The sequence below is a fragment of the Sipha flava genome, unplaced genomic scaffold, assembly GCF_003268045.1.
Source record: "Sipha flava isolate LNK unplaced genomic scaffold, YSA_version1 229_pilon_pilon, whole genome shotgun sequence".
NCBI lineage: Eukaryota > Metazoa > Arthropoda > Insecta > Hemiptera > Aphididae > Sipha > Sipha flava.
Window position 1 is genome coordinate 816488 of NW_020272866.1, and position 12894 is coordinate 829381.

The 12894-nt window shown below is 28.4% G+C and overlaps 1 protein-coding gene across 1 annotated transcript; it reads left to right on the forward strand.

Annotated features, from left to right (window-relative positions):
• Nucleotides 1-933: 933 nt before the first annotated feature.
• On the forward strand, nucleotides 934-8331 carry LOC112683541. Its single transcript, XM_025554606.1, has 5 exons — nucleotides 934-1063; nucleotides 5116-5166; nucleotides 6350-6518; nucleotides 6580-7853; nucleotides 8039-8331. Exons 3-5 carry the CDS (start codon nucleotides 6359-6361, stop codon nucleotides 8192-8194), a joined length of 1590 nt encoding a protein of 529 aa, XP_025410391.1. The 5' UTR covers nucleotides 934-1063; nucleotides 5116-5166; nucleotides 6350-6358; the 3' UTR covers nucleotides 8195-8331.
• The last annotated feature ends 4563 nt before the right edge of the window (nucleotides 8332-12894 follow it).

Sequence of the window (12894 nt, forward strand, 5' to 3'; positions counted from 1 at the left end):
CTATTGCACATGGGCCCATATTTGGGATGAACCACCATTGATTTTTACTGTAGTTACGGCTCAGAGAAAGAAGATCGCTGAACGGACGGTGTCGGACGTGAAATGACAAAACAAGTGCATAGGATTGCCCCGGATACGACGCAACAATGAACGACCGCTGCGTTGTTTTAACGTGCGAGCTTGAAAACAGCAGTATAAAATAAACAGAAAAAAAATGCACATACACATAATAGCCAGAGTGCATTTCATTATTATATGGTCAATTGTTATATCATTTGATTCTTGTAGATTTATAAATAATAATAATGTAGAAAAAACATGTGCAACGTTGTGTTATGATAATTATAATTTATTTACAAATAATGATCGTTTGTCGTACACTCATACATACGGAGAGCTGATCTAAATATGATAAATAATTATAAAAATAAAACAGACTGTAACAAACTGTTCGACGTTGAGACGGTTTGATGTCGCGCTGAGAATGTTAATCGGACAAGTGTGTGTGTGTGAAAAATATAAAATAAGTTTAATATTGTGTGAGTGCACGGATGTGTGTGTGTGTGTTTCGGCTACCTCTTCTGTGTTGTGTATGGTGTTGCGGCGGTGATCAATACGACGCAGTTTGTGTGACGTCAGTTCCCCGACGAGCTCGCCACGACCAATGGTAGGGGTCGCTGGTCGGCCTGTAAAACCAAGAGGAGAGCCCGATCAGCTGGCTTTCATCTGTCTCTCGCTTTGGTTGTCGGTCCATTTTTAATTTTTTTGTTTTCGTTTTTGTATCATTGTTTTCGGATTGTATATTATATATACATTTTTAATTTTAATTCTAATAGTTTTTATTTATTAATATCAATAAAATCTATATACATATAAACATATTATTATACATTACGTATAATATCAATACATTTATTTTTTGTGCAGTTTAATATAACGTTAGTTTTATTTTGCATCGTATTTATATTATTTATTATTACCTTAAGTATATAGTTTACGAAGATCTCTTGTGTACATATAAATAAACCATATCGGTACTACTGCTGTACGCCATATTCTAAAGGTTAGTACTATTATTTGCGTAGTTCATAAAGTTTTAGTTTTAATCATTTCGTATCGTCGCTTATATTCATATACGCGCGCGACTGTTACTATTTGAGCGATCCGTCGAAGCAAGTATGAAGATTTATAAGCGTTTTGCGCTGTATAGTTTGTACCTCCCGTCCTTTGTTCTTTATTCTTTCGCTCCCATTCGTGTAATATATTTTGAGTGTGTACTTACACGACAGTATTATAAATATTATATTATTTTGTAGTGTATGTTTAATAAAGAGACTCGTAACTGTTTTAAATGTGTCATTGGCTGGCGATCTTGAATTATTTATTTTATTATTTTACATTACGCGTCTTCTATCAATTCGATACAAATTTTAATTTTCTCGCGCGGACATCGGTGCTTTATTTATAGAAAAATGAGTACAAAAATACTCATACGTCGTTATCAGAATGGTTTAACTAATTCGCGACAGAAATATATGCATTACTTAGATCATAATTATTTTCCAAGTACATCGTCATCGGACGGATTAATGAACATTGAATAGAAGGGATACTTCGCGCAGTGTGTTAACAGGACTCAGAATAAAACTAAATATAAATAATGATCAGCTGTAATGGCTCTTTGTAATCTGGTTTATTATTTTCTTTATCGTTTGTGTACATTTTAAATATGTGTGTATAACACATACTGTTACGGCGGTGAATGTTCAGGGTCACCGGACTGTTAATATGAGTCATCTCCACGGTAGCGACGGTAGGGACGGTACTCGGACTTCTGTTCAATACCTATATTATATTTTATTTTACGATTGCCGTTTTTCTTTCTCTTTGGTCACGGTCGTGTGCTGTACTTAAAACGATGACATTATAATTATGATTCGCGATCGAAAACATTGCACTCAGCTCTGTTGTCCTCTTGTTTGCAAAACATAGAGATTAGCAGTGTTTCAGCGGAGGAGAATTCCGAAGAAAGGAGAAGGGGTTAGTAGTTAACGGCCGTACACTCCGCACACACGAATTTCTTTGTTCCCGTCAGCTCATCGTTCCCACCTTCCCCCGTTGAATGATCGCCCACCGACGCCCACTCCACTCCGTACGCGATCAGCTGTTTCGTCGTTGCTTTTGTTCCATAACGATTTTTTTTTTCTTTTATGTTATTGTGTTATACCATATACGCGCATCGTATATTATACATATAAATTATCCCCGTAGTGTTCCGTTGTGGGGAGAACTATAGTAGTATACTATAGTTAACTGTAGTAGGTACATACTTCTTTCTATACATGACTAATATGTACGACTGTGGTGTGTAAGAAAACAAGTACTAAAGATCCTAGATTTTAAAGTGTTTGAAATACTGATTATTATGTGGCGGATGACGCAAAACGTTCGATTCTGTTCCATTTCGTGTGTAAAATTACGATATGATTTGGGTTTTATGATAACAATTTTGACGGTCACAACCGCCTTCTTTTCGATATAATAATATAAACACACACGACACGAATGTAGGACATCCGGAGGTCATTGTGTTCCGAAAATTGTTGTGCTAACATAATTCGCTACAACAAAATCGAAATGTGCTATTTGACTTGCAAATCGTATGCGCGCCTCTACTTTCAAAATTAGATTGAACTCTCGTAATTACTGTTTACCGCCGTCCTACTAAATCACTCGTTCATAACGCAGCGTCGTAGGTTATTGTTTTTCGAAACAGCATCGTATTAACGATAATTATTATTCGGATGCTAAATATATTATTGTTAGTTCTCGTCGTCGTATTTTATTGTGTTATTGTAATAGCAATTACACTCCGCTGGACCATGTTCCCACTTGAGTCAAAAAAAAAAAAAAAAATTAAAATAAAAATAATAATGATTAAAAAAAAAAAATTATAATAACTACAAAATAAAACCAGTAGATACATTTTTATAACCCGCTGTCGTGTTCGTATACTGAATATAAAATGTTGTAATAATATCGTAAATTGTGATTACCATTTTTTGTAATGCGTGCGTATGTATATTGTAATTCAAGAAGAAAGAGAACCGAGTGCAATAAATTGAAATTGCATGTCATGAATGCAATATTACTTCGATGCAGGTAGAGTCGATGCACAACTGGCGATCGCGGTTTAAGAGGTTCATCAAGGATGACGTACGAAGAAAAAATAATGACCTCGTTTGAATTGTTGTGTGTCGATTTTAACGTTTATATCAACGCTTTATAAATTTTTTTTTTTAATATTTTTGAAATTACAGCTTTATTCAGACTTTCGAGACGTTATTAATTTACTTATAGAATAGGGAAATTAATAAACACTTAAAATATTTCCATGATTCGTTAGGTAGTCATTAAAATTCTAATCATATCGGGATGTAGGTGCCCTTGACGCTAATGGCTAGATTGCCTTGTTTTGTTATATAGTAAAAGAAACATTAATATTTTCATCAAAAAAAATGGTAGAAAAATATGACAATACGCACATTAATTTTTATCATTTATTTTCTGTCAACGGTTTGTTTAAAAGTTTTCTATTAAATATTTTTACTGTATATTTTTTAACGCGTACATTCTACAATGATCTATTGTTAATATTTCAATGTTCAAATTATCTTATTAGCCGATAATAACTGTATTATTGGTTTTTTGAGTGAAAATTTACATTATGATATTATATTGTATTATTATGTTAAGAATACAAATTTTGATTATGGACTACACAATCATAAAGCAATCGATTATTAATAAATACAATGTAAACATATTTATGGAATATTTAAAGTAAATGTAATAATAATAATAAATAATAGTAAAAAATAGTGTACTAGTAAGTTATAGGTAATAAAATACATATTATATATATATATATATATCGGTTTAATGTGTGCAATGTGTCATATTTTATCAAATAACTACTCAATAGTGCTTAATACTTAATACTAAAAAATTAGTAATTTAATTAATAGTTAAAATTTAATTAATAAATAAATTAATTTTTATTTTTTTTTTAAAATTTATTTTATACTTAATATTAATATTTTAATTTAATTATACAAAACGTACCCGAATACTTTATTTGTCTTTCTGAGGAAAATAAAACTGGTTATTTTTAAATTTACTGCGTCGTTTGAAAATTGAAATATTATACAATAATATGAAAAAAATGAAGATGAATGTTGAGGTGGGACAGTGAAAATATGGCCAAATGAAAGAGGTTGAATGATGCATTAACCGGTTTTTTTCTTTAGTCAATGTATAGAATGACGATTTATACTTATACACATGTATGATATTATATAATATTATTTCATATGTATAATACAATTCATATTTGTCAAATTTTACTATTGTTCAAATAATATTTAAAACTGAATCCAAACGGCTTTTTAAATTAGTAATAGTACTCTCGTAGGTAATTATATTTTATGTATCAAAAAAAATCGATGTCTTTTTTACTATTATACTTATTAGGTATTCTGCTATGCGATTTAGTTTTTGTGTAAAAAATATATTAATATTATTTATAAAATTCAAAATATGTATGGTAATATTTTTTTAACAAATTGTAAAATGTAATTTTGTTGAAGTTTTTTGTTTATCATCCGTAGGGGATGTAATTTTTTTGAGTATCTAATTCATTTCAATACTTAAAATCATTTTCTGATTTTAATGAAATTAATAAACTACATTTATTAACTAGAATTTAAATTGAACAAAAATTGATTTATGTCCTATTTTCTCAAATTTCATTGATTTTTATGTTTGCTGTTTGATTAATTGGAGTAGGAATTGGGATGCTTTGCTTTGTGTTGGCAAAATGTATTGGCAAAGTTCGGCTGCCATTGCCCTTGGCTCAAAAATGTTTCATATATGTATATTTGTTTTTACGAGTTAAAATTCTCTTGTTTATTAATTTTTATTCGCTTTTACTTGCCAAAACTTTTTTTTTCACTTTAATTATAGAAAATGTTCACTATTTAATTTACGCAATTTATAACTTTTGATAAAAATAAACCTTCAAAATGTATATGTTTTATTTTATTTTTGTTACAGTTCCTGATTGACCACAACTATTTGTGCCACAATCCGACAGTAACTAAAAAGGTATGAAAATTATTATCATATAAATTATTAGGTGGGGGACAATTTTATAAGCAATTATAATTTCTTATTTTGTTTATATATATTATCATACACATACATCTACAATTGTATTAAATTAATTCAAAAGAATTTTATTATATTTATTGTAGTTGATATTGCGTATACTATATAAAATAATTACAAATAATTTATAATTAATATCACTTCTAAGCTATCTAATCTTCTGGGATTGTATATTTTAATGTTTAGGGTTATACAAAAGTTACCAATACTGCGATAACTTTTAATTTAAATGAATACTTTATCTCTTGGTAAAATGTTAATTGACGTTTTTTGTGATAAATTTTAATTTTTGTTATTATTTTAGCTACTGTATGATTGATAAACAATGTTCAACAACTATATAAGATAACACAAAAATTATTCATTTTATTATATAAATATAAATATAATCAATATAAATATTGATATTTTTATTTTATATTTTGTAATATTTCATTATGTCATAATAAAGTTAAAGTCTTGTTTAGAATGAGTAGGTAAAACATAATTTAATCCAGACTCATGACGTTCAAGGTCGCTACTTTCCTATACAAATATATTGAGTGTAATTGGAGTTCGTGTTACAATATTATAATAATAAACATAACACGTAATGAAATGAGTAAATAAAATATAACTATATATATATATATAAATATAAAACTATTTTTTTTTTTTTTTTTTACTGAACTTGACATTGAATGTATATATTGACACGTAGTCACGTTGTATAATAAATTAATAAATAATGGTATAATGCTCATACTGTATCAACTATTTCATAGTCATAGTTCCTTCACATTGTTTTTGTTTTACAATTTGGTTGACACATGTAAAATGTATTTAACTTATGCCGAATAAACTAGTTTTTTTGTTAATCATAATTATTGTTGTACCTTATCAAATATTTGTTGTCAACATAAATAAGCCCAAAATTATAACCTATTTTTAAGTGGTATGATCAATAAATAATAACGCTATCTTGAAATCGTACTAGTAACAATACTACTACCATTATTTTGATTAAATTCTATTATAAAATCAATGCTACTACAAATCTTACTATATTTTGATAGTACCTATTATCATTACTGAAAATAGAGTTTGATTTTATATTATTTAACTTATAATTTGTTTTTAGTAAGCCAAAATGTTTTCGAACTTATCCAGCTGGTTCTATGGAAGCAATGTCACCGAGAAAAATGATGAATTTGTCACAGAATCTTGCCCAGACTCCTTAATTGAAGTCGATGAAAACTTCGAACCCATTGAAATAGATGAATCTGATGATTGGGTCATCCTAGGGAAAGGTAAATTAAGTAATAATTTTATTGTATTTATATATTTTCACACATTTTTTTTATTAAATAGGTGAATCTGAAGCGGATTCTAAGAAGACTGATGATGAGGGATGTGGAAGTGCTGTTGATCGCCATAGCCGTTCATCTTCTTCCTGCCAAAATGAAGAAGGCTGGTTTGTTACTCCTCCACCCTGTTTTACATCTGTTGGTCCAGCAGACATGGAAACTACACCTTTGGAAAATCTTCTTATTGAACATCCCAGCATGTCTGTGTATCACAGTCCTACTGTGAGTTCAGTAATATCTGAGAAGAAAACTCTAGCTTTAATTGCAAGTAACAGTGAATCGTTAGTTGATGATACACCAATAATATTTGAAGCTGTTAAATGTAAAGGAAAGTTACCAAAACATCCCAAGAAAAAAACAATGAAGAAATCTGTACCCCTTGATGAGTTTAAAATGGCACCAGAAATAATTTTGGGTGAAGTATCAGACATGTCATCGCCTGTTATTGTTGAGATTAAAAAAGTTGAGCGTTCTCCAGCTGAAATGTTTCCAATATTGGCACCAATTTCTAAGCCTAGAGTCTGTTCACCACCAATTATCCGTAGCTATAAAGAAGTTGCAGCTTCTTTAAAAAGAAGACAACCAAAAAATGATGTTTCTGAAACAAAACATGTTAAGATCGAGTCTCAGGTTGAAGATGTTGTTGATTTACCTGTAGAAGTTTTGCCTTTGGAGGAAACAATGACATCTGTTAAAGTCTTTACACCTAAAAAAGTGATGAAGAAAGGTCGCAAACCTCCGTGTCCATTGCCTCATTTATTAAAAAATGAATCGCAAAAAATGCCAAAAGAAATAATTGTTCCTAAAATGTATGCTCAAGAACGGTTGATCAGATTGAGTTCCTTTAGCATCATACAGTCAGATGTGCCAAAAAACTCCAAAACAACAAAAAAAAATTCCATCAAAACTGTTGAAAAACAACAGAAGGCAGTGGTCAAACAATCACCAAGTTGTACTGATGCAATTAAGCCAGCAGTTCTAGATACAGAAGAAAAAAAGAAAAAGAAGGTACAACAAAAGTATGTTGTAAAAGAAGCCAAAATTGAGAAAATTGAGTCCCATCCAGTTTCTGAAGCTGTAGTAATGAGACCAAAATGTGATGTAGTGATTGAAAAGAGGGAACAAAAATCACCTGTGAAAAAAGAGAATATCATCATACCATTGACTACATCTATTGCACTTAATTCTTTGGTGTCTCGACCTGAAGAGAATGCTTACAAACATGAGTTGCTGAAAAGAGAGTTAGCAATGATTGCTGGCACCAATAAAGCACAGAAGGTAAGATACGTTATACAATTAATTTAATTGTCTTTTATTAGGTACTGTCTGATAACATATACATTAATATAATGGTATATACCCATTGAAATTGTAAGATAACTAATGAGTAGTTATGATTTTGAAGCATTGGTAGGACATAATTTAACCACATGTTATATTAATTAATTTTACATTTTTAACAGTTGCAAGCATACAGGGAGACTCGTATATTAAGCCGCAATCAGTTGACACATCTCAACCGTGTAAATTTAATGTTGAGTGCCAGTAACAAAAGACTGAGGAGAGCTGACAAGAATGTCCGACCATCAGGCGCTAACAATAATCGTAAATGCTGTTAATTAAATGAAAAAAATCAATTATGCTGGCTTCTAATATAATCAGTTAGTAAAATTATGATGGGTTGAAATAATATTTAGCTTACCTTGGGTCAAGGGAAAAAATTACAAAAAAAAAAAAAAATTTTAAAATTTTAACAAAATAGAAAAACATAAAAATTTAAAAACTTAATTATACAATTATGTTCAGTTTATATTAATTATTACATATTATTTGTAGTTTTTAGTAATTGATTAATTAGGGGATTACTAATTTTTAAACAATTTATTTCTTTACAGTATAAGCGCTATAGTCTGGTAGTTAGCATTTACATATTATATTATCATTATAAAAAATAAAATAATTATGATACATAATGTAACCTAACCATAATATTAATATTTTAAAATGGTTTACATAATAAGTGTGCTGTTTGCTTATAACTGAAGAGAAATAAATTATTTAGAATACAGTATAAAAGTTTTAATTGAAACTATGTATCAATCATGATATGTATGTTATATTTTTCAATTAAACATTTATAACTCTTTGAGTTACCAAGCAATAAACACTGAAATATTTGGCCAGTATACAGATTTATCAGATGTATTTTCTCCATACATAACAACACATACAATTTAAAGAAGTTATTATTTGTACCTGATTAAAGATGACCAGTTTTTTAAGCAATTCTGTATTGTATGAACACTTTTTAAAGGTCAAGTTGTTTTTTAGGTTATCTTAATTTATTTGAAAAAAATTTTTTATGTAAAACTATGTAGTTATATTCTAAAGTGTAAGGTGCAACACCATTAATTTTAACTCTAATCAGTTCTACTAAATGTGGTGGCTAGGCCTTACGTTTGTTTATATCTAATCTTTTTTTTTTATTCACCGTTATTTACCATATTATTATAATTAATTTAAGTATAATATATTCTCAAATACTGCAAGATTTGTATTAAAACAATATAGTATTTATTTATTCATGAACAATGTTATAAATGTCTTATACATTAGATAAATAATATAAAGTTGTACAGATAACTTACATATAAATAAATTTTTGTTTGCCGCATTAGAAATATGAAAATAAGTTAAATTATTAATTTTAAATTACTAAAATACTATGTATACGTAATAAGTGATGTTTCTTCATAATACCTTTACTATACATACTATGTGCACTAATATTGAATTTGTATGCAAATTATTTAGTTATTTAAATTATATATTACATTATACTATACGAATTTCACCTGAGTTTATTGTTAACATTTTGACCCCCATTTAATGTTGAGTATTCATGTATTATTAGACATTGGACAGTTTTTGTTATAGGATAATTTATTCATCATTAAAATTCTGCAATAATTTGAGTCGTATATCTATTAACTCATATATATATATATTTGTATTTAATAACAGAATTTCATAATTTCTGTCATTATTTTAAATGGTTTTTAAAATTTTCTTATTATTATATTATAGATACTTACTAAACTCATTTCTAAAGTTCTAAATACTCTTTAACTATTGTTTAAATATTATCTTTTTAACTTGTAAATTAAAATATTATTTATATTATTTATTTTGAACATAAAATGTACATCGACATTTTAATAAATTGTTGATATTTTTTTTTTATTTTATTAATGATTATTTAACTGTGTACATAATATATTAATACACATAACATGTACACAAAAACAAAAAATATTGTAAATGGTTCATAATTATTATTATTATTATTATTATTATCAATATTAATATTTTATTATTTTTCTGATTTGGTTTGTAATATTTTAAAAGTATATATGTCAAAACCTGTGATTTAAATAAAACTTCTATGAAGCAATAAGATACAAATTATGTAAAAATTAGTGCAACATGATTAAAAAACAATTGTTCGATATATATTGTAATGTAAAAAAAAACTTATAATAAGTCTGTGAATGTATCTATTATATTTTGTAGATAATGAATAACTTGTTAAAAAGTTGCTAATTGCACATGTCAACTATTTATAAATCTATAATTAAATAAAAATAACCTGTAATGCAAATTGAGGCTTAACATAACATAACTACTATGTTGAGACATGCTGTAATTATTGTACTTTGAAAATATTAAGTCCACCATTGTGTTTATTTCATTGTTTGATTCGTAAATTTCCAATTTTATTAGATACTTTATTTATCGATTTAGTAACACGCGAATCATTTATGTAAATTATTATTATTATTATATAATACAATATTTAATAACTAGTAGGGTAAAAGTTTGTGTTCAAAAGAAAAAAAAAAGATTGATGACATTTTAAAAAAAAAGTATTAAACTATCTGAACATATTTTCTTGTGTTTTTATTATTTATTCTTCCTGCTTGCCAATAATTTACAACATATATACATACAAGTCAATGATTATGTTACGTTAAGTTAATGTTAAGTTAAGTTTATGTAATTAGAGGTGAGAAAAACGGGTCATTTGAACGATTCGTTTGTATCAGGTTGTTCAAAAAATCCGTTCAAATTGAAATTCGTTAGTTTCATTCATTGAACGATGAACGAACTCTAAAGCACATTTACTATTACATGGAATCAGTTAAAACTAGTATCATTAAGATCGTTATTATCGCGATGAGATTCTTAAGTTTCGAAAAAAAGAAAAATGGTTTTCACAAGGAAAAAATATGTCACAGCTTTTTACATTACTTACATTATTCCAACAATGGAATGCGAAATGTATATAATTGTTAGAATCATAACATTCGCTCTTATTTCTATCTATTCGAAACATTATTAATTTCTTCCATAGGTTGTATTATTCCAACCAGTGGTGTACATTCAATCTTGCTCTGGGGGGGGGGGGTTAACAAATATAATTTTTATCTTTTTTTTTTTTTTGTTGCACAGATAAATAAGATAAATAATTGCTATAAATAGATATTATTTTATACAACTTTTTTACCAATTTACAGTTTACTTTTACATTACAATAAATTAATAGCTATTGGAATATAAAAACAACATAGTTAACAAAACTTTTCAAATACCTATCAATATAATTATTTAATTATCATAATATTTTAAGTTCAAAGCGTAATAATGAAACTACGAATATATTACACGTCATCAATAATAAAACAATTTTTTTTTTTGACCCTAAGGATAGTTTGAACCCGGGACCCCCCCCCCCCCCCCCGTATGTACGCTACTGATTCCAACTGTATTATTAAATATCCTCTTCACGCGGCACAGTGCCGGATATCACATAAAAAGCCTCAGCCAGAATTAGTACTTCTCGGTTCCCTAGAAATGTATCAATTTAAATAAAATTAGATTTCCGCCGTGAAGCCGTTGCGAGGCACTTATCGTGAATTATGGCTAATACTGCTTACATAAATTGAATTTGTGTTCTATTTTTCAACGACGTATAATATAATTAAACGTTTAGTTATTTTCGTTATCAAGTCAATCGTTTCACAAAGGCCTATGATGATCAATGCTACCATTTTTTATTTTTCCATTGATATCCTGTTTCTTGAACTCTGACATTGAACACTGTATTAGTGTAGTTTTAACCTGAAAATACGTACGGACCGGAACTTATAATCACTCATTGGCATACGCAGATGGTATGCAGCTGTATACCCTCAATACAGAACCTTCCTGCTTCCAGAAATACCAAATCGAATTTGTGTCGAAGGATCCCGTTTATAAACATTTCTAAATTATATTGTGTTTGTTGTTCTTAATAATGGATGAAAATTAAATATTACAATTTATTGAAGCACATTAAGTGACAAAACTTTTATGGGACGCAAATCATACCGATTATTGCAACAAAATTAAAAGAAATCATGCATTGGAGCAAGGGCGTATATAGGGGGTGTCTAGTGGGCTACACCCCCCCCCCCCCGAAATGTTTTAAAAAACTTAACAATTATTTTAAACGTTTGTTATATTTTAATGGTACTTTATTCTTATTTATAAATAATTAAATAAAAAAAAAATAAAAAATAAAAAATGATTTTGACCTGGTTGCATTAATTTTATTTAATTGTACTTTAATAGTTCATTAAAATGATTTAAGGTTCTCATTTTATGGTTCAATGTTTATTATTAAGAGTTAATTATATATATGAATAAATAAATTATAGTTGTATAATACGAGTATATTTTATTCATAGCATATTTTATTATATAAATAGTCTAGTACAGCGGTCGCAAACCTTTTGGACCTCACGAACTACTAAATACATACTCTAAATTCTACGGACCACTTTTAGCTTAAAATAGCTTTTTACATAAATACCGTTAAATAAATCGATGAGGTATTTTTTTCAGTCATATTTAACTTGTTATTTTAATTGTTTTCTGCAAATGGATCTATTATCCACATAATACCGTGTCTACAGTTTTATTTTTTGGGGAAATTATGACAAAAAGATTCTGTAAGTAACGTTTAAATTTTTCTGTGAACCACCGGTAGGCGACCATTGGTCTAGTAGACATATTCAGTGGTGGACCTATAGAGGGGTGGGTGGTGGGGGGTGGTCCGCCCCGGGTACCTCGTTCAAAAGGGACACAAAAAAAAATGTCGAAGTTTTTATGTGCGTTACGCCAGCACCGCCCATTAGGAAAATTTGATTTTTTTTACTATCAATAATTAGCACGTAATTAGCATGAATTTGCATGACCAATTTCGCAATTTGCATGT